The 22,979-nt window shown below is 37.5% G+C and overlaps 1 protein-coding gene and 1 long non-coding RNA gene across 2 annotated transcripts in view; one reads left to right on the top strand and one right to left on the bottom strand.

Annotated features, from left to right (window-relative positions):
* Positions 1–21,273, top strand: part of KCNH5 (potassium voltage-gated channel subfamily H member 5) — a 297,554-nt gene extending 276,281 nt beyond the window's left edge. Inside the window, exon 11 of the mRNA XM_015068125.3 lies at positions 15,047–21,273. Coding sequence (XP_014923611.1) covers positions 15,047–15,994 — 948 coding nt within the window. The 3' untranslated portion in view covers positions 15,995–21,273. The remainder of the gene's footprint in view (positions 1–15,046) is intronic.
* The window catches only part of LOC128316052 (uncharacterized), a 110,887-nt gene continuing 108,821 nt past the window's right edge, over positions 20,914–22,979 (bottom strand). The window contains exon 3 of the long non-coding RNA XR_008299449.1: positions 20,914–21,560. This is a non-coding gene — a long non-coding RNA (uncharacterized LOC128316052). The remainder of the gene's footprint in view (positions 21,561–22,979) is intronic.

The following is a 22,979-nucleotide window of genomic DNA, read 5'->3' as shown; positions in this document are numbered from 1 at the left end:
GCTGTAGAAATTTTCTTTCATTATGAAAAAATATCTTTGAAGGTATTGCAACTGCCCTACTTTAGTAATTGTTCCCTCTGAGGCACAGCAATTATCTTACAAGGCAATAGCTAAAGCCACATATTAGATGTGTTCCTTGGGACAAAGGAATAGTATCAAATGAGATCTAGTAGGATTTACAGTGGAAAGTGCATTATAAGCTATGAAACAAAATTATATACAGCATTAGGAATGTCAGCATGTAATAGTGGAGGGAACACTGGAGTTAGCTTTAGGAAACAGATTTCAGTCCCAGCTTGGCCATTTACCAGCTCAGTGAGCTTAGGCAAGTCACATAACTTCTCTGACCCTCATCTGTCAAATAGGGGTAATAATAATTGTCCTGCTTGATTTATAAAGTTTCAGGGAGAAATTAGCTAACATAAGCTGAAGTGCACTGTAAAGTGTATCACATTTGCCAAATATTAAATAGTGTTGTTTTCTACTTAGATACTGGAGACTCTCCTTCCATGTTCCTATGTATACACCTCCCTCTGTGTATTAAACTGCCAGCCCAGGGTCATGCCTTTTGTTGTCCGCCATTATTAAAGTGATTCAACCTACTTTATCATATAATTGCTTTCTCCTCAGGCCTTTGATCTTTTGGATCCTTCGCATCTTTCTTAAATTTAGACCAGGAACTCTTAAGTCAGTGTAGCTTACTTTTTGAGTCCACTACACCTGGGTTGGAAACTGTGCCTTGTCACTTATTAGCTAGGTAGACTTGGGGAAGATCTTTAAATCTCTCTAAGCCTCAGGGTTTTTTCATCTTTAAAATGGATTATTGTGAAAATTAAATAAGCAAATACTCCATGAAAAATACTTAGTACAAGTCTCCTGATCCTGGTATTTTTATTGCAAAGATTCTAAAGTGAAAACATGTGGAAGCAACCACTACTGTGACCAGAATAACTATATTCTCAAAGACAGGGTGGTCTAATGGTTCATCTACAAGACTCAGGCAATGGTGATGGCTGCATTTTTGCATTCCCAGCAAAGCATAACAGTGATGGTTTTTCTGTATCAATTTTTTCTTTTGAACTTGAGTGTGCTAAAAATTCTATGCTGAGAACTTAGAAGTAAAACAATTTTATTCTTCTGAGTTTTCTTCTGAATTTTCAAATGCTAACAAATAGGTGGTAGTTGCAATGCTACTTGGACATGAGCTTAAATCGATACCAATAGTGGGGCTCTGCCATTGCTTATTCCAAAATGTGTGGCATTGACTTAGCAGGGCTGGAAAGAAGTAAGGGAATGGATATTTGAGACTTGGAAGGATGAAGACAAATATTTTTCGGCAGCAAAGCATTTGGTAAAGTTGCTAATTGTGACTGCCTTTCAATAGTGTACCTTTTTTTGGAAGAGGTTGGAAAATGATATTAGTAGTGAGTGGGGGTTGTGACTGGTTACTTTTAGTAAGGCATGGGAAGAAAGAAGTGATCCCACGCAAGGGTTACCTGGCTTATAAGCAAATATGGAAAGGAATTGAGAACAGGAAGAAGTAGAAATAAGATTCAAAAGTCACTGTACAAAAAAGTCCATTAAGACTCAATTTTGTAGCAAAGGTCAGAGAATGGATGTGACCTCCCAGCAAGCCTGATGCTTTCAATGTAGCAGCCATTATGGCAGGAGGGGTGGGGGAGAGAAAGGGAGAGAGACATGGGGCCAAGAAAGCAAAGAATTGAATCAGGCTTGAAAATGATATTTACGAAAAAACTTTTTATGAGGCTGTAGACACACGGAATTGACTGTAAACAGATCAGAAACTTATTCAAATTTTTAGAATGGGGTGCTTACAAGGCTCAGTTGATTGAGCATCTGACTCTTGACTTTGGCTCAGGTCATGATCTCACAGTTTGTGAGCCCGAGCCCCACATTGGGCTCAGTGCTGACAGTGAGGAGCCTTCTTGGGATTCTCTCTCCTTCTCTCTCTGCCCCTCCCCCGCTTGCTCTCTCTCAAAATAAATAAACAAACATAAAAATTTGGGGGTGGGGGGAAGACATATATTGCCAAAGAAACCACAAGCTCGGTCTTAAAACATCCTTTTACTGTATGAGCCCCAAACTGCAACTCAGGCCCCCCAAATTTTCACAGGCAGGAAAGAGCCAAGGAAGCTCTTCAATCCTGAAACAGCACCAACTCTCCAAGGCCCATATCAGGTCTGTCTATGGAGGACTGTGGACAAAAAAGAACCTCCGAAAAGATGGAATCGGGAGCCACAGAGACCACTGGGTGGGAGAGCTTATCCCACAGAGCTAATCCTATAGAGCAGGCTCAGAGGCTAATTAAGGAACTTACCACACTGCCAGGGCCTTATAATGCCTGCCTGGCAGACTTCATCATTGCTGTGGACCAGTGACTGTGGAGTCTCTGAGCCATTTTTCCTGTCCCTTTTTAACGGGAGTGTTTAGTCAGTTAGCCTGTTCCTGCTCCTCCTCTGTCTCTTGGCATATGTATTTGTATGCATGCATATTCATGTGTGTATGTGTGTGGCTGGGCTGAGGCAGGGAGGGGGGTGGGCAGCTTGCCTTTCTAGTTTACAGGCCACTCCATTCTAGGCTTTCCCATCTCAGAAAATGGCGTTACCATTTAAGCATGGGCTTAGACTGAAGAGAGATAATTTTTTTTTCTTTTTCTCTCAGATTGTTCATCTGCTTATCTGCAAACCTGTCAGTTTTGCTGGCAAAATAAATCCAGAATCTCACCACCTCTCACTACCTCCATTTCTACTTCCCATGCTGATGTCTCACTTGTATTACTCAAAGAGGCTTCTAATTGATACCCTTCTACCCTCCCCACTTTCCAGTTTATTTTCCCCATGGCAACCTGAGCGATCATCTTGAAATAGAAGTGAGATCATGTGACTCCTCTCCCATGACTTCCTTCACATCTAAAACTCAAAGTCCCTGGCCTCCTGGTTTACCAAATGCTGCCTCCTTTGTCCTTCTCTGTTCACATCGTTCCTCAAATGTGTAAAGTGCTCTCTCACCTTGGGGTCCCCCTCCCCCCATGGCTATCTGCATGGCCCACGTCTTCATTTCATGACTACCTCTGCTCAGATAGCACTTTCTCAAAGAGACCCAACTACTCTTTATTTTTCTTTGTAGCCCACATCACCACCTGACATTTTATAGAATATTTAAGGAGCTTTTCTTTGCTTACTGCTATATACCTAACTCCAAAACACAGCCTGGAACAAGGTGGCTGTTTGACAAATACTTGTAATGTGAATGAATATCTTGTTTGCTGCTGCCTGCATTAAGTGTTAACAAGGAAGTGCTGTTAGGATGCAGAATAGGATGGACCCATTTCTTCCTGGGCGGTAAATGAAAGCCTCATAGCAGGGCTAGCTTCACGGATGGTTCGCCTGTGTCATACAGAACTTTGCACTTAGAAGGGCCCTGTTCTTGGGCCCTGAAACAGAAGGGCTTCTGTTTCATGTTCTGCTGTCGCTCTCTCTAAATTCTTAATAGTTTTGAATAGGGAGCCCTGCATCCTTTTTTATTGTGCTATAATTCACACACCACACAACTCACCATCTTAAAGTGTACAATTTAGTGTTTTTTAGTATATTTACAAAGTTGTGTAACCATCACCACTGTCTACTTCCAGGACATTCTCATCACCCCAGAAAGAAACCTCATACCCATTAGTAGTCATTCCCCATTTCCCACTCCTTCCCTGGCCATGAGTATATACCCCCTGGTTAATTTTGCCTATTCCAGATGTTTCATATAAGTGAAGTAAAAAAAAAAAAAGTGACCTTTTGTGTCAGGCTTCTTTTGCTTAGTATGTTTTCAAGGTTCATCCATGCTGTAGCATGTATCAGGATATCATTCCTTTTACTGGCTGAGTAATATTCCTTTGTATCCATATATACCACATTTTGTTTGTTGACTCACCAGTTACTGGATTTTGGGGTTGTTTCTGCTTTTTGGCTATCATGAATAACATTGCTACAAATATTCGTGTACTAGTGCTTTCATTTTTCTTGGATATATACCGAAGAGTGGAATTGCTGGGTCATATTGTTAGTCTGTGTTTAACTCTTTGAGGAACTGCCAAGCTGTTTGCCACAGAGGCTGCACCATTTTATATTCCTTCCAGCAGTGTATGGGGGTTCCAGTTTCTCTACATCTTCAAAACACTTGTTATTTTCTGTTATTAATATGTTATTTTTCGATTATAGCCATCCTGGAGGATGTGAAGTACATTGTATTGTGGTTTTGCATTGCCCTAATGATGTATCTTTTTGTGTACCTATTGGCCATTTGTATATCCTCCTTGGAAAATGTCTATTCAAGTCCCTTGATTATTTAAAAATATTTTTTTCTTTTGTCTTTTAATTTTTGAGTCATAAAAGTTCTTTATATATTTTGGATATTAGAGCCATATCAAATATATGATTTGCAAATACTTCTTCTCATTTTGTAGGTTGTCATTTTGCTTTCTTGAAAGTGTCCTTTGACACTTTTGTTTTGAATTTTGATGAATTCCAGTTCGTTAATTCAATTATTTTTGGTGGCTTGAGATATAGGTGTCTAAGAAACCTTTCCCTGATTCAAGGCCACTAAATTTATGCCTTTGTTTCCTTCGAAGAATTTTATAGCTTTGGTTCTTACATTTATGTCTTTGATCCATTTTGAATTAAGTTTTGTATATGGTGTGAGGCTGGTGTCCATATTCATTTTTTGTTCGTGGATGTGCAATTATTCCAGCACCATTTGTTGAAAACATTAATCTTTCCTCATTGAGTTGCCTCATCATCCTTGTCAAAAAAACAATTGAGCATAGATGCATAGGTTTACTTTTGGAAACCTAGTTCCATTCCATTGTTGTATATGTCTGTTCTTATAGCAGTATCTTGATTATGGTGTAGCTTTATAAAACTGGGAGTTTTAAAACTGGGAAGTATGAGTCTTCCAATTACATTCTTGTATCTTGGTATTGTTTTGGCTATTCTGGGTCCCTTATGTTTCCATCTGAATTTTAGGGACAGCTTATCAATTTCTGAAAAATTGGCAGTTAGAATTTTGATAGGAATCGAACTGAATCTATAGGTAAATTTAAGGAATATTGTCTTGTTAACAATATATCTTCCAATCCATAAACACGTAATGTCTTTCTATTTAAGTCTTCTTAATTTATTTAAATAATGTTTTGTAGTTTTGTGTATGAGTCATACATTTTTGTTATATTTTTTCCTAAATATTTTATTTTCTTTGATGCTGTTGTCGATGGAATTATTTTCTTGGTTTCATTTTCAGATGGCTCATAGCTAGTATATAGAAATACAACTAATTTTATATTGATTTTATGTCCTGCATCCTTCTGAACTCCTTTATTAGCTATAACAGCTGTGTGTGTGTGTGTGTGTGTGTGTGTGTGTGTGTGTGTGTGTGTGTTGTGAGGATTTCTCAGGAATTTCTATATACATGACATGTAACCCTCAAATGGAGATAGTTTTCATTCTTTTTCATTCTGGATGTCTTTTATTTCATTTTCTCGACAGTTTCCCTGGCTGGAACCTTCACTGCGATGTTGAATAGAAGTGGCAAATTGGTACATATTTATCTCTTCCCTGATCTTAGGGGGATAGCTTTCAGTATTTTACCATGAAGCATGTTATAGGCTCTGATTTTTTATGTTGTATTGGGCCCTACAAATGATGTAGCTGGTCTTGCCTCATAAAGGAGAGCACAGCTGAGCTGAGTATTAAAGGATAAGTAGGAGTTCCCCAGCATGTGAAGAGGAGAGAGAATACTAATTTGCAACATCACTGATGGGGAATGATTCTTAATATCAAAGTGATTGAGCATGGCAGGTATGTGGAGGTCAAATGAGGAGTGAAGGAAACAGATTGGAGAGGTAGGTGGAACTGAGCCATAGTTAGCCATAACAAGGCTTGCTGACTTGTTAAAGAGCTTTAATTTTATTCTGTGATTTTTTTTTTTTTTTTGCCTTGGATGCTATCCTATTTGATACACAACAGCAAAAAAGGGAATAAGGGGAAATGGGACTAGAAATTGAGGCAGGGAGGGCAATTCCTGGATTACTGCAATATTTGAGACAATGAATCTAATCTTGTCAGTCTTACCTGCAAACAGCCATTTTCTTGGTTTTGAAGACTTTATCTTCCTTCTTTCATTATTTTTCTTAAATGAAAAAACCTTTAGTAATAGAAACATAAACACTAAGTATCTGTATTTCAGAGTTATGCTAACATCAGTAATGGGGTTTACAATATATGTTTTGATACTTATGGAAAATACATTTTTATATTTATGATCACCTGGAAAATTGAGATAAATGATTTTTATATGGTAAAGAAAAATGGGGCGTAGAACATTTAATTAGTCAATTCGGTAATAGTATTAATGATTCTAGGATATTTTGCATTTGCATTTTCTTAACCACCCTTATCCACATTAGGCATTACCTGACACATTAACAAAATCAAAAGATATTCCTTTTCTCCCTCCCTCCCTCCTTTCTTGACTTTTCCCTCTCTACTCATCTTTTTTTAATTATCAATTAATTAATTCCTCAAAATTTATTTAGGACATAAAAGGCTGAACTAGATCTCTAACACATTCCTTGTCCTTTAAGAGCTTACAGACTTATGAGTGGCCCAAGTAAAGCAAGGCAGCCATATTTCAAAATGGAGTGTGATGTGTCATTGTTATCCTTCCTTTACACGTTTGAATTTGTTGGATGACCATCTGACACAGCCCTGTCACTGTGGCCTTCGTTAAGATGAGCTTCTAGCCTCTGGTATGCCCATGAGAGTTTTAATAAATACTCTTGGAATGGATTGAAAGAACTAGAGTTAGAATTAGTAACTGAGTTTATAGAAACAGTAAAAGGAACCAATGAACAAAACCAACCAGATCCCCTAACAGTCAGATGAACTGGAGCTTCTGCCTGATCACATATAGCTATAAATTCCTAGTCAATTCCCTAGATTCACAGATTTGGAAAGTGATGGGCCATTTGAGGGGAAACTCCTCTATCTTCCTTCAAATTATATAACACGAAATCCATGTCATTAAACAAATGATTCTAACCCTTTTTTTCCTTGCCTTTATTGGATTTCAAAGTTCAGTACACATTCAAATTATTCAATTTTGATATCACTTTTATGATCAAATGTCCTACTTTTGAAATGGAAAGCTCAGTTGGCCATGTTCCCTGTTAAGTTTAAGAAGCTTTTATCATTTAAATAAATTAAACCTTCCAGCATGGGCTCCACAGAACATAATGAAGCACAGAGAAGAAAAGCTTAAATGAAATAAACCTCTTTGCTGATAGAAACAGTACAGGCTATTGTGACTACCAATATATGTGTGGCTGGAATCATAGTCTGATACATGATTTTTCTTTTTCTTTTTTTTTTTGTCCTTAATTTTTATGGTGTTCATCAGCAATTTGATTTGCCATTGCACAAAAAGATTGACACAGAGTACATCAAGTGCAAGGATTCTAGGTTATTAATACTGAGAAAAAAACACAAATAAAAAATTTTAAAAGCTGATTTAATACCATGTTAAGAATCATGTATATATTTTTCTTCTACATTAATCCATATGTTGTTCTATGAACACTCAGATCGTTTTACATTTTCTAAAATAATTTCTTCGGGGGAATTAAAATTTTTTTTTCCTAGAGAAAAATCATTGTCATTTTTATGTAATAATTGGTTAAAATTAATCTACATAACTTACATATTTATTTAGCAGGAAATATTTTACTTTCTATAGGACACACTGCCCATATAGGAATCAACTGAATTATGAAATGCTTACTGTTTGTAGATTCTTTCAATTGCCAAAGACTAGTAAGCAAAAGTTTTAAAAATCTTAATGACAACATGCTTTTTAAAAAGGGCTTAACTAAATAAAATTTACCCATCTTTCCATTCAGTTATAAAGTGAAACCATTTTATCATATGCATAATTAAAAACTTAGGGGTAAAAAGCACTTCTTAAAAGGAAAGATTCTGGGCACCTGGGTGGCTCGGTTAAGTCAGTTAAGTGGCTGACTTCGGCTCAGGTCATGATCTCACAGTCTGTGAGTTTGAGCCCTGCATCAGGCTCTATGCTGACAGCTCAGAGCCTAGAGCCTGCTTTGGATTCTGTGTGTCTCTCTCTCTGCCCCTCCCCCACTCGTGATCTGCCTGTGTCTGTCTCTCAAAAATAAATAAATGTTAAAAAAAAAAAGGAAAGATTCAATGGAATATATTTGAAAATGCTCATGCTTGTAATGGTAATGTAGAATAATTACCATGCTATGTTTATTATAAAATGTAGTCTCCTTGGTAATAAAAATACATTGTTATTTAAATTTGGAGTTTAGGGTCATAAAGTTATCTTTAAAACTATGAGAACTTATAGAGAGGGTCTATTACATTTAATGTTTGTGAAAAACAGTGAGTTACTTCCATTAGGCACTCCTGCTCTTGTATTTTCTTGGTCTATAATGCATCCTTCATAACTTAAGACAAAACAAAAAGCTATCACACTTTACACATACAACATGGTTCAACCAGTGATGGTACCTCAGTAGATTATTAGTCTTGAAACCTTGTAAACATGACAAAATCATCTCTTCATTTTTTATTTCTCTGTTTTTAATTTTAGTGCCAAATACCTTGTATGAAGAAAGTATGGCATTGGGGCGCTTGGGTGGCTCAGTAGGTAAAGCATCTGACTTCAGTTCAGGTCATGATCTCATGGCTCATGGGTTCAAACCCCGCATAGGGCTCTGTGCTAACAGCTCAGAGCCTGGAGCCTGCTTCAGATTCTGTACCTCCCTCTCTTTCTGCCCCTGCCCCACTCATGCTCTGTGCTTGCTCTCTCTCCCTTAAAAATGGATAAACATTAAAAAATTATAAAAAAAAATAAGAAAGAAAGAAAGCACTGCATTGTCACCAGCTGGGAAATAAGTTCTTTTTTTTTTTTTCAAATTTTTATTTAAATTTTAGTTAGTGAACATGCAGTGCAATATTGGTTTCAAGAGTAGAATTCAGTGATTCATCACTTACATACAACACCCAGTGCTCACCACAAGTGCCCCCCTTAGTACCCATCACCCATCTAACCCATCTCCCACCCACATCCCTCCATCAACCCTCAATTTGTTCTCTATAAGAGTCTCTCATGGTTTATTTCCCTCTCTCTCTTTTTTGGAAAATAAGTTCTTAATGGATGTCATTGCATCCTTACAATGGAATCAAAGATAGGTTCTCATTCAAGTTCTTTAAAGATTGATTTGTGGGTCAAAGATTTGAATATGATTACAGTCAGCCAGCATTTGTTAACTATCTACTTGTGCCCAGTAGTGGGCTAGGTGCTGAGGATGCCAGGAGGTGGATGATGTAGTGTTTGCCTCCAAATGAGGAAATAAGAGTAGACATTAATGATCAATTACAATAATACAAATAACATTGATTCATTGTGTAGAGAGTGAAAAATAATTTTAAAAAGTAGGAAGCCTTCCTATTTGTATTATTTTCTATTCATAGACCTTCACAAACATACATTTACTGAGTGTACGAAGAGATTATTGAATTAACGAATAACATGTACTTATTGAGGACTTTCAATATGACAGACACTGTCATAAAGTCTGGAGATACAGCATGTAACAAAAGAGACAAAAATCTCTGCCCTCATAAACAAATGAATCCAGGTAGTAGTGGGATCAAGAATGGCATTTAAATCCAGGGAAAATTACGTCCTTTGACTTGCCACCCCCTGTTTTTGGTAAAGATACTATATTTAATATAAGTAGAAGTTAGAAGAAAACCCAAGAGCTGCCTTGAAGAGAGCAAGAAGCTACAAAATGACAGCATGTATTTCATTTTATTTACTTTTTTAATGTTTGAGAGAGAGTGCAAATGGGGAAGGGGCAGAGAGAGAGGGAGACAGAATCTGAAGCAGGCTCTGTGCTGACTTGGGGCTTGAACCCATGAAATGTGAGATCATGACCTGAGCTGAAGTCGGACACTCAACCGACTGAGCCCCCAGGCACCCCGACAGCATGTATTTTAAAGGGAAGTAGAGTGAAGCAAGCCTGCTGGCTTTGCCTTTGAGAATGAGGAGCGCTTTGAGGTTGCCTCCCCTAACACCCTCCTGCCCCGCTGTCAGTTACTCAGCGAGCACAGAGCCCAATGGACTGCCTTCAGGGATGGTTCTCCATGGCAAATGCTCGGTGAGGGTTATCTGTTGGGTGTGAAACTGCTGTACCACCCCCTGCTTTACCCACTCAACTATCCACATCTCTGTGTCAAAATGACCTTACAGAGCTGCAGTCGAGTGTAATGGTTAGGACTGCTTGCAATCTGACTTCTTGGATTAGTATCCCGGCCACTTACTCCTTGGGTGACCTGGAAGGCAAACCACATCACTCTCTATGTCTTAGTTTGCTTTCCTGTAACATGAGAATACTAGGCCCTATATCAAGTAGTAGTATGACAGTAGTTAATGAGATGATACATGTGTGAAAGTGACTTCTTTGCTATATGCGAACTTTTAATAATTATTTTTTTCAGTAAGTCATAATTTCCATTCTGAAGCCAAAAGAAATAAAAGAAATTTAATCTATTCAGTAATTTTTGTCTGTCTAACTCAGTAATTTTGTTTAAAGTTACCTCTGGCTTGTGGTGCCTGGGTGGCTGAGTCGGTTAAGTGTCTGACTCTTGATCTTGGCTCAGGTCACGATCTCACGGTTGGTGAGCTCAAGCCCTGTGTCAGGCTCTGCACTACAGCGCGGTCTCTAGACCCTCTGACATTCTCTCTGCACTATCAGAGAATTCCTGCTTGGAATCCTCACTCCTTCTCCTTCTGCCCCTACCCCACTCGTGGTCTCTGTCTCTCCCTCTCAAAATAAAGAAATAAACTTAAGGAAAATAAAGTTACCTCTGGCTTAAAAGCCTGATTATGGTTAAGTAGTTGATCAAATCCAAGTATTACTGTTTTGAGTTTGATTCCAGCTCAAATTCTGTAGCTTGGGTAAGAAATTTCCTCATGACCCTCTCTTCCCAGCCTTCCTTCTGCACCTGTTTCTACTTTCCCTGGGCTCATGATTGCCTGTGGGCCTGATGCAAAGGGTAGGGGGCTCCACTTCAGCACCCAGGGCTTGTCTGTGAGATCTGGCGGGCTTGTGGTCACTCCTCAGAGCGTTGGCCTTGTCAGCTGGCCACACCCAACTACTGGGCACTATTTATTGTGTGGCATATTTAATGGTCTGAAAGGTCCTGGCAGCAAGTGTTCTACAGAGTGCTGTAACTTCTCCCACCTCATGGAGTATCTTCACCTCATCTGGCTTCCATGGGGCTGAGATAACAGTCGTCTACCTACTCTAGTTCCCGGGCCCACCGGGATCCTAGCCATGCCCATCCAGGCACACAGAAGCATGGGCAGAAACAAAGAGGGTGTATGCTTTTTTCCAGCATGTTGGTTGGCTCCAGAGAGCGAACGTGTGGGTCCTGCTGCTCTGCAAACTCCAGCGGAGAAGTTAAGGCCTATCTCAATGTTTCCAAGTGCCCCTAAAGCTCAAGGGCCTATGTCTAGTTCCTTGTCCTCTCCTATCTCCCTGGAGTGGGGGGGGGGGGATGGAGGGAAAGGAGCAACGTGCAGCACTTCAGATGCTAATATCCCAAACCTCTATTCTTTCTCAGTTTCTTTTATATGTTCATAGTGGCAAGATCCACAACCTTGTTCTATCTCATTTGTCCCCTGATGCAGACCAGCAGCCTGGCTCTGTGACAGGACTCTCTTTGTACAACGTAGTTTGGCATTTAGAGTCTCTGTTCTCAGATTAACAGTAGGAGTCCAGACACTCTGTCCTCGGTTTGTGTGGAGGGGCCAGCTGGTGGTCAGGGAAGCTGCAAAAGGCTTATTTTGTTGATGTTTTACATGGGCTTAAATCACTAAGCATTCTAAACTTGCTAAGCACACAATAATCGTAAGCAATCATTAGCCATCATATTGAAATTTTAAAACATACAGCCAACAAATAAGATGCCACCAGATTCTCAGTTCCAGGGACACCAAATATTTCATTGTAATTTCTAAAAACTGTGAATTTCACACAGCAGTACACATGGACACTACAGAGATAGTAATGTTTTTGTCTATTACATATCAATAGCGTTGCTGAATTCAGCAAAAAAAAGCACAGGGCATGCAGTTAAATTTAAATTTCAGGTAAACAATGAGTATGTTTTAAAACGTCAATATGTCCCATTCAGATAAATGATGTATGACTTTTCAGTGTTAGTGTGTCCCAAATACTGCATGGAGGCCCTGTATTTCATCTAACATCCTCATGTGCGATTTACCTCCCTTCCCTCGTTGAGAGTCTGAAGTAGATCTTTTTATTGCAAATGTGAAGGTGACTCTCAGTTATTACATTGCATGAAGGCTATGGCTAAAGGCTAAGGAATTACCTTTATAAAAACAAACCAAAAGATCAGAGTTGAGTGGGAAGGAGGATGTGGCCAGTCATTCACATTTGTCCCATGTCAGTTCCTGAAATGAAATTCAGCACATTTTCAATGAAATGGGATGAAATCAGAATGTGGTATTTGTGTTTCCATGTTTGGATCTATCTCATCCTAAAGAGTGTTAGTATCTTGAAGGGTCAGCATAAGCTCTGTTTACTTAGGGAGCATAAGAAATATGTCAACCCTTTGAAAAACTTTCAATTAAACTGCGAGAGCTTTGATGTCAGGCTTTCAGATTAGTATTACATCATTCAAAAAGACCCAATTTCATGTGCCACGAGAGAGGGAAAGATATACTGGTCTTTATAGACAGTTATTGAATTTAGAGAATATTTACTTTAAAATACAGATTATTACCACTTGATAAGCTGTATCTAGTGCATCAATTTCAATTTAGAAAGTATGCTCTTAGAGAATTCTATCTCCCTGACTTTTCTGTTCACAGTGACCATCAGTAGTATTGGTTTCTAGTATAAATCAATGTTTGTATGTTACTCTGGAAGCTTCAAGTGGTAATGGAAATGGTTTCAAATATACAGGATTTTATGAGAGTTCAATGGATATAACCAGAATATTTTGAGTGTCTACTATATGCCGTGTACTTCACATAGATCTCTAATCTAACCAATAAGTTAATGAGAGAGGGTGATGAGGTAAGTAATTTTGCCAGCCCCATAAAATTGTCTGATTCTGAGAGCACTGTATCTATTATAACTCCCTTCTGGATTTTTCTTACAGACCTCATCTGCAGTTATTTTGTTCTTCGGAAGGAACCTGAACAAAAAATCTCACACTCATTAAATTCACTTCTAATTCTAATATAAGTGGTAATTTCTTACAGGTGACCATTTTTACTTCTCTTGATGGAGTTACACATTCTTCCCAGTATTATTTTTGGAAGACATTTTAAATGAAATTTATGCTAACTTATTTGTGGTTACCTATCAAATAGCACATTAACTATGTATTTAATTCTATATTTAAAATTTACCTCAAAATACAAAAAAAACTAATTCAAAGGATACATGCACCCCTGTTTATTGCAGCATTATTTACAATAGCCAAATTATGAAAGCAGCCCAAGTGTCCATCGACTGATGAATGGATAAAGATGTGATATATCTATACAGTAAAATATTATTCTGCCATAAAAAAAAGCATGAAATCTTGCCATTTGCAACAACATGGATGGAGCTAGAGAGTATAAAGCAAAATAAGTCAGTCAGAGAAAGACAAATACCATATGGTTTCACTCATATGTGGAATTTAAGAAACAAAACAAAGGAAAAGAGAGAGACAGAGAGAGACGAACCTAGAAACCGACTTTAACTACAGAGAACAAACAGATAGTTCCCAGAGGGGAGGTGGGTAGGGGATGGAGGAAATAAGTGATGGGGATTAAGGAGGGCGCTAGTCATGATGACTGAGCAATGTATACAATTGCTGAGTCACTACACTGTACACCTGAAACTAACAGAACATTTTACATTGACTATACTGGAATTTAAAAACTTAATAAAAAAAACCTTCTGGAAATATGCACAGAAAAAGGTTAATGATACTTAGGTCTGAGGCAACCAACTGAAGTCTGAGTGGGAGAAACACTTTACGCTAAAATTGTTTATAATACTTCAAAAGGTAAGAAGATTCTGTATGTAGGTTGGAATAATGATAAGGGAAAAATGAATACTAACAATGAAAAACAAATTTTAAGAATACTGAAATCTGAAGAGTCCAATCTCCCACCGGTGACAGTATTACATAGACAACATCCTTACTTCTGTTTGGATATTTTAGTGGTGCTGAGGTTCACGAGTGTTCAAGGCAGTTTATTCTGTGAATAGATAGCAGTTTGAAATGAAGTCTGTATTGAATTGGTATTTGTCTCTCAGGAACTTTACTTACAGATCCTAGTTCTTTCCCTCTGGAGCCACATAAATAAATTTAATCCCTCCTCTCACCCCACATAGGTGCTATGCTAGTAAACTAATGTTTTGGTACTTTTATACAGCCTAGAACTCATAATTTGACCCCCTAAGCAGAGGATGTTATTAAAAATGGTCTTGAATATATTCACATATGAAAGGAAACATACAAAAAATAATAATGCATTGTAAGGAAATTTAATATAGTTCCTTACACGCGTATGCATACACACATATAATAGACTAACATATATATTTACCTATTTTCTATTAAATGGGAGTATAAACTAAACAGCAGGCATCTCTATTCAGCTATTACATTCCCCCTTCCGTATGCAAGGGAGTGGACTAAATAAGCTAAGTAAGCTTAGTCAGTGCTCCTATGTTGAGTCTTAAGTGTATCGCATCTGTTAAAGAAATGGCACTGGGGTATTTTTTTTCCCCTTCAGAAATGACCTTATCTTGTGTTGGAGGGTTTCCTCAGTAAAAGAAAGTTCATCCAGCATCCTGGCACGCAACTGCAAGCTCGTCTATTTTCATAATCATGTTCTGAACGTCTCTCCCCCTCCACAGATCATTTTCCGAAAAATCAGTGACGTGAAGAAAGAGGAAGAGGAGCGCCTCCGGCAGAAGAATGAGGTCACCCTCAGCATTCCCGTGGACCACCCCGTCCGAAAGCTCTTCCAGAAGTTCAAGCAACAGAAGGAGCTGCGGAATCAGGGGTCAACACAGAGCGACCCCGAGCGCAACCAGCTCCAGGTAGAAAGCCGCTCCTTACAGAACGGAGCTTCCATCACGGGCACCAGTGTGGTCACCGTGTCACAGATCACCCCCATCCAGACATCACTGGCCTACGTGAAAACCAGTGAGTCCCTCAAGCAAAACAACCGCGACGCCATGGAACTCAAGCCTAACGGCGGTGCTGACCCCAAATGTCTCAAAGTCAACAGCCCCATAAGGATGAAGAACGGAAATGGGAAAGGATGGCTGCGACTCAAGAATAACATGGGCTCCCATGAGGAGAAAAAGGAAGACTGGAATAACGTCACGAAAGCGGAGTCCATGGGGCTATTGTCAGAGGACCCCAAGGGCAGCGATTCAGAGAACAGCGTTACCAAAAACCCATTAAGGAAAACAGATTCTTGTGACAGTGGGATTACAAAAAGTGACCTTCGTTTGGATAAGGCCGGGGAGGCCCGAAGTCCGCTGGAGCACAGCCCTATTCAGGCTGATGCCAAGCACCCCTTTTATCCCATCCCAGAGCAGGCCTTACAAACCACACTGCAGGAAGTCAAACATGAACTCAAAGAGGACATCCAGCTGCTAAGCTGCAGAATGACTGCCCTGGAAAAGCAGGTGGCAGAAATTTTAAAAATACTCTCAGAAAAAAGCGTGCCCCAGACCTCTTCTCCCAAATCCCAGATGCCACTCCAAGTACCTTCCCAAATACCATGTCAGGATATTTTTAGTGTTTCAAGGCCTGAGTCACCTGAATCTGACAAAGATGAAATCCACTTTTAATATATATACATATATATTTGTTAATATATTAAAAAACAGTATATACATCTATATACATACATGTGTATATACAGTATATACATATATATATTTTCACTTGCTTTCAATATGATGAAACCATATGGATTTTGATATGTAAATACTGCATGTCCAGCTGGATTCTGGCCTGCCAAAGAAGATGATTATTTAAAACATAGATATTGCTTGTATATTATGCAGTTGACTGCATGCACACTTTACATTTATTTATAATCTCTATTCTAATACAAAAAAAAGTATGATTTTTGCTAACCAAGGCAATGTAATATTTGAAGAATCAGGGTCCAACCTGCCAATGTTGCCATGACAAATTTGATCTCAGGCTGAGTATATCGAGCTGTCATTTTCTCACTGTTCTGTTAAGTTAAAATTCTGGATTAATGCCAAGGGAGAGTTCGCCCTTTTAGACCGTCGGTACCGTTTTATAATCTCTTTTCATAGGATATTTTTCTGTAACTTAGTGTTAGGTTATTTTCCCCAACACGCAGTGTCTGCTCCATCAAAATGACTGTTTTGTTGCCTAAATCAGATAGCAGTGGGGGACGCTGAGAACGTATTGCTATGAGTTTTGTGCATGAATCGCATTTCTGCTCAACTATACCTCTCCTTTTTTAACACTATACTTAGATAGTAATCATTAACGCTTATGTAAGGAAATCCCTCCTCCCTCCGTCTTGGGGAACAGCTGCCATCTTGTAAGCTGATTTTACCAACCCCATAAATACGAAACTATTAATATAGTGTATATTATTATAGAAAAACTGCACCACAGGGTAAAAGGGCCTTTTAACAATTCATGTTAGCGATGCTGGTTTTCCAAATGTGATGAGTGTTCTAAAGTTGTACTTTTAAAACTTGTTCAAAGGTGAAGTTGAAAGGCTCTTAGCAAAGAAACAAACAAAACACATCTAAGTACTCATATCAAAATTTTAACTATAATGACATAAAATAAAAAAGAATGTAAGCAGATAGACAATATTTTGTAGCATATCTGTAACTTAAGATGAAACACAGGATTCTTAATGTTTATAGGGATAACACATGAAACATGGTGACAAAAAACCACTAACAGGTAGATGTTAAGTTGCTCGGTTCAGATAACTGCTTTTCTATAATTTTATTCTGGTTACAATTTTCTAAAGCTTTTTTGCACACAGTTCTACTGCAGGACTTCTGCTGAGTTGATACAGTAGACTGCTGTGGCTCAGGCAGATCCATTTATGAAAGGGGGTTACTAAAGACTGAATTTCAGAGTCTTTTGAGTTATAAATCCTCTTCCTAGAAAGTGCCTATTATCAACTAAAAAAAAAAGTCACAAACAGTTGTGTATAGCCAGTCCCTTAAGTGGTATGTATTGAGAATAAAATACACGTTCATTTGTAAGAACCCAGAAGAATTTTTTCTTTTGACTAAAGTCTATGTTATGAAGTTGATCAAAGAGGCATACTTTTAAGTTGGTGCATGCATGACATCTAATTGTGGGAACAGGGAAGTTATTGTTTGCATCACGTTGAAAATATATTCCAGGAATCTGTACATTATTGGACCATCTGTACATATACATTCACAATATACACCAGATGACAGCAAAATCAAAGGAGATATTTTGACCTATTGTTGCCATTTTTATGAGCTTTTCTAACGATCTCTCAGCATCCCCAAACAAAACCACCAGAACTGAAAGACAGGTTATCACAATCAGACCAGAGAAGTGCAGAACCAAGTAACTTATAAAAACAAGGGATATTTTAGAATATCTATTAGAGCTTCTTCACATGCCCACAAGATGTGCCTCTTTAATCCAGGAGTCTCAGAACAGATGTGATGTGCCAGGGGCTCCATTTCCCCTTCTCTGTGCCCACGACTTCCATTACTCATCATGGAAGTTTGCAGGGGAGCATGTCTCCAGGCAATGCTACGACATCTACCTACCACAGGCACAAGAAAATGAGGTAATCACAGTAAAAGGAATCAGCCTTGAAATTGAGACTTAGTTGCTTTCATGGCGAGGAGGGTCCTTTTTCTTGACCTCTGACATTTATTGAATTGCAGGGTAATTTTCTATTTAACCATGTACGACACAAGCCTGGTTAAGCTTTTAGAGGTGAATGAATAGTAAGCATAACCTAAGTACAGAAATGGTCAAGCTTTAGCCATGTGCTTCAAAAATAACCATTGGTGTAAAAGTATATCAGAATGACTAAAACAGCAGGGTAGTTTGAAGCTGCAACCCACGCCTTTGCCTATTAGTGGTGCAAATATTTGCTGTGTTCTGCCATTGACTCAGTCGACGAACAATATTATTGTTTGTATCCGTGGGACAGAAACGTGGTTTTGACCTATTCGAGGTTGTCACAAAGGGGTAAAATGTGTCAGCTGCTTGTTTATGGTGCAGTTATCACGCATTCTTCTCCAGTCCCCTCTGTCCCTATGTGCATGACATGATGAGGTGCTGAATGCACTCTGCTGTTTCCAGCAGAAATGCATGTGTTCAGCAAACACTGTATATAGAGTAGTCTTTTCGGTTCCCAGATTCTGCAATTCTTACCAGGTGAACTTACTCAGACTTGAATGAAGGGTGAACACTTGCTTCAATAAGTGCAATCGTGACATAGTCATTCATGTTCTGTGTTGCCTCAGCCAGCACATAGACAGGAGATTCTCTTTTGGGGGACCAGACGACTGCATGTTTTATTCTTACACTGTATAGATGCTTTCGGTGCATCCAGAATAAAATTTTTATTATTATATTTCTGAACAATGTATTAATAGGAGTAAATAGATACGTATTGAAAATCCAAACATTTTTCAAAGCAACTTACATACCTTCAATATTTTTCTATGATAATATATAAGATCAGATGCTGTACCCTGGACAGGTGGTTGTAATGTAATAGCGAAAGCCAAACAAAAATAGAAATGTGAGCTGTGCATCATAAGGACAAGTTTTGTCAGTCTGTATTAGGATATTATTGCACTATGGTCTAGTAGATACAAGAGCTTATGATAAAAAGAAAATAGGCACACGAAAGGCAGATGACAATACCAAAGCTACTAGTGTCCCACAATGACGTAAATAGTACTTCGAATGGTTTGGGCATAGATGTCGAAGAGAGACATATACTTCAAAATATACTTAATCAAAAATGGAAGATTTTTATTAAGACACCAGTTTCATCTCACATGAAGTACAGGTACCTGTACTTACATTGTACAGATACGTACAATTGTCCTATGTGCTCAGTGAAAAAAACTATGTAGACCAGAGCAAGAGAGTTTGAAAATTTGGGATTTTAAGCCACTTTTAAGAACAAATATATACTCCTGGAGTTCCTAGAGCTCTAACAAGAATATTAATTATGACCACTAACAAAAACGCCATTTTGCAAATTCATCCTATTGGAGCCCAAATGCAAATCACAACTTTCTATGAATTTAAGGAGATTTTGTTCTCCTGAGATCTGGCCCATTTACTGTTCCATTTAAAATTACTAAATTCTTTTAGAAAACTTAAAAAAAATAGTCCTCAGAGCAGTGACTGTTTTTAAAAGTGTGCAGTGGTTGGTACTGGTGAAATTATGTGTCATATTCCTAATGAATTCTACTATCTTGTATAATTTTTATCTTTTAAGCTATTTTATCTGTCTCTTTTCCAAAATTTTATGTAGGTAATGAGACAATTTATCTAGAATGTACATAACACACATGGATAACTTTATGGATATTTTATAATTATGTGAATGTTGTGTTTTCATATTTTGTTACATATAAGAATATTTCTCTTGCGGTCTTGATGGCAAGGGAGAGAAGAAAGAACAATCTTTTGGAAAACATCCTAGGATTAGTATCTGAGCTCCATCTTGGATTCTGAATCTAGCTTTGCCACAATTGTAGTGTAACTTCGGGCCAATTAACTGTTCTCTGGTGTATCTGGGCTTCAATTTCCCCACCAATAAATAATAAAATGAAGATAAGAACTGCTCCGTTCTTATAGCAAGATGATGTTAGGTCGGTGGCAAATCATCTTCCTCTCAAACGAAAATCACATTAAGATAAATTATTAATTGCTTCTTTCTTTCATAGAAGATCAGCTGAGGTGGACTCTCTAAATCTTTTTCTAGGTTTTAGAAGAGGTGTCTCTTGTCAGAAGTTGGTGGGCAAATACACTGATGGCTAAATAATTATCAGTCATTGGCATGTGAGCAAAAGACTTGAGAATTATCTGGGAATTTAGAACTATTAAATAAGCATGGAAGGAGTGAATGTCTTGTGAGAAGGGAGAAAGAAGAGAAAAATACATGTAAATATTATGATTTTGTTTATTCTATTTAATCATAGTGCTCAGCGGAAATTCTCATTCTTGTGAGAAAAAGTAAAAAAAAAATTGTTGAGTATTCAAGATAGAGAGCAGTTCATCTTTCGGTTTTGTATAAAAACAATCATGACTTACTTAAGACACATGGCTCCACGTGGGCAGATATTCTTACAATGAAATTCTTAATTGTAAAAGAATCCTTTCCAATGACCAGTTGACTTTTCAATGTGTATCTTGAACTGGAAAAAAAAAGGTCAAAAAAAAAAAAAAAAGGAAAATCATTTGGATTACACTTAAAAATACTCATGTTATTGTGACCTAAATTAGTGTTCTAACTTAAAAAGTTATAATACATGATTAGTAATATTGGTAACTCTAGGAAGCCACTTATAACATGTAAACATTTTATTTTTGAGAATGAGATTCATTTTGTTAACATTTGTTCATTCTACAAAGATAGTCTTGTATCCTAAAGAATGCACTCAAGCCTGAAGTCACTCCATTGGTGGTGACCCTTTGGGTAAAGAAAATACCAAGAGCACATAGTAACAAAGGGGAAACATCTTACACACTGAGACATTTAGATCTCTTACAGGGTTTTTTAATTTTTCTGTTACATCAGAATTTAAAAACTGTTATAACAAAATGGGAATTAGGCATTTTTTTGAAAGCAGACACAATTTCTCAAGTTAAAGAAAGGTTCATTATAAATGCCCAATATATTTAAGAAATATTAAAAGATTTATGCGGAACATTCATTATTAACCATGACTTTTTACTATCCATTCTAATGTTTTTTATTTATATGCTAAATAGTTGATAACACTTATATTTGTATCCACTCTGTGATAGGCCCATGGCATTCCAAATCACAGTTGCATTACATGTGTATTCTACACATATGTAAATAAGTATTTTCAATCCACTTTCTCTTGGTGTAAACTTTGTACTTACAACTTACATGTTGTTAGCAGCTCAGATAATAAAAACTCTTCGAAATGGGGAATGACATATATGATTTTTTTAGAGGGTTGATATAGATTGAGTTGACATTATAAGAAAAGTTCTTCTTATTGGTTCAGGGAAACAAACCAAGAGGTGATGTATGTGGGACTACACAATCCAAACAAAAACAGAGTCAGGTTTTAAATAGGTTAGTAGTGCCAGGCTACATAAGCTCATGGGATTTGCAATTGCATCTCCAGAACAAATCTACAAAGAGGAAAACAGAGTTATTTGAACAGAAACAAAACTATAACCTACACCTTCCTATAGTTATAGCTTGTTTTTCTCACTGGCGCATCACTAGACAAGCAAAAGGAGACATGTGGATGTCAAAAGCTCTTTAAACAATAAATAATGTGAATTATAAAACCTAATGCAATCCTAGGGCTTGAGCAAGTAATAAATTCAAACATACTGTGTTGCATACATTCTCCTTTAATATCAGGTTTTCTCATCTTTAAGTAAAACAGTGCTTATACGAGATGTTTCTAGTACCCATACATGAATTATGGAAAATACAGTTGTAACAGGAAAGCCACAGACCTATTCTCATTAAGAGAGACACATTTTTGGGCTTTTCATACCTCTTTTCTGTGAAATTTAGATCTTCAATAAAATATTTTCCTTAATGGGGTCCCTGGGTGGCTCAGTCAGCTGAGCATCTGACTTCGGCTCAGGTCATGATCTCCCAGTTCATGACTTAGAGCCCTGCATTAGGCTCTGTGCTGACAGCTCAGAGCCTGAAGCCTGCTTCTGATTCTGTGTCTCCCTCTCTCTCTGCCCCTCCCCTGCTCATGCTCTCTCTCACTCTCAAAAATGAATAAATGTTAAAAAAAATACTGAGATTTAAAAAAAATATTTTCCTTAAACTTTATTTTCACACAATCATTGCTCACAAGCTTAATATTAATTAATATTTGTACTACTTTGGCATTTGCCCTTCACCACCCCCCCCCCTTTATTTTCTCTGCAAAGGTATCTATTCACTTTTCCACAAATTTACAAGTGTTTTACCTCCTGGGTCTTATCCAACTTTTCTCATTTAGAATATTTCTAGAACTGGAGATTTAGATGCTAAAAATAATGACATTGCTAGTGATTCTCTTCCTGGCAATGTGAGTTATTCAGTATGTTTAAGATTACAAACCAATATACTTTTCTTATGTTAGGATAAAATGCTTACTCTGTATTTTGCTGGTTTTATTTTCCATTCTTGAAACTTTTCTCCCCAAAACTACTAAAAAAAAATCAGACTTAAAAATAAAATTTGTTCTTTGACCCTAGGTCTTTTTCTACATTGGAAAAATGAAGATAAACATTTATATAATTATAAATTTGTTCTTTGTTTTCATGATGGAGGAATTTAACTTATAATGATCACAATTTAATTTATAATTCTCACATGTGGTAATATAATATTTCCAAAAGTTATAGTGAAAATCTGTTTGGGGTCATAACGTATGCGAAGATGAGAAGCACTAAAAAAAATGAACATTCTTTATTAAAAAAATTATATCACACAAATCAAGTTGTTAAACAGTGTCAATGTTCAGTATTACTAATGAGTTTAATCTTCAAAGCATTTTCTGTAAAATAATTGGTTCTCAGCCATCCACTGAGGGCAGA

This window comes from Acinonyx jubatus, chromosome B3, assembly GCF_027475565.1.
Source record: "Acinonyx jubatus isolate Ajub_Pintada_27869175 chromosome B3, VMU_Ajub_asm_v1.0, whole genome shotgun sequence".
Lineage (NCBI taxonomy): Eukaryota > Metazoa > Chordata > Mammalia > Carnivora > Felidae > Acinonyx > Acinonyx jubatus.
The sequence above is the reverse complement of the archived record's forward strand: the minus strand, read 5'-3'. Positions and strand labels throughout refer to the sequence as shown.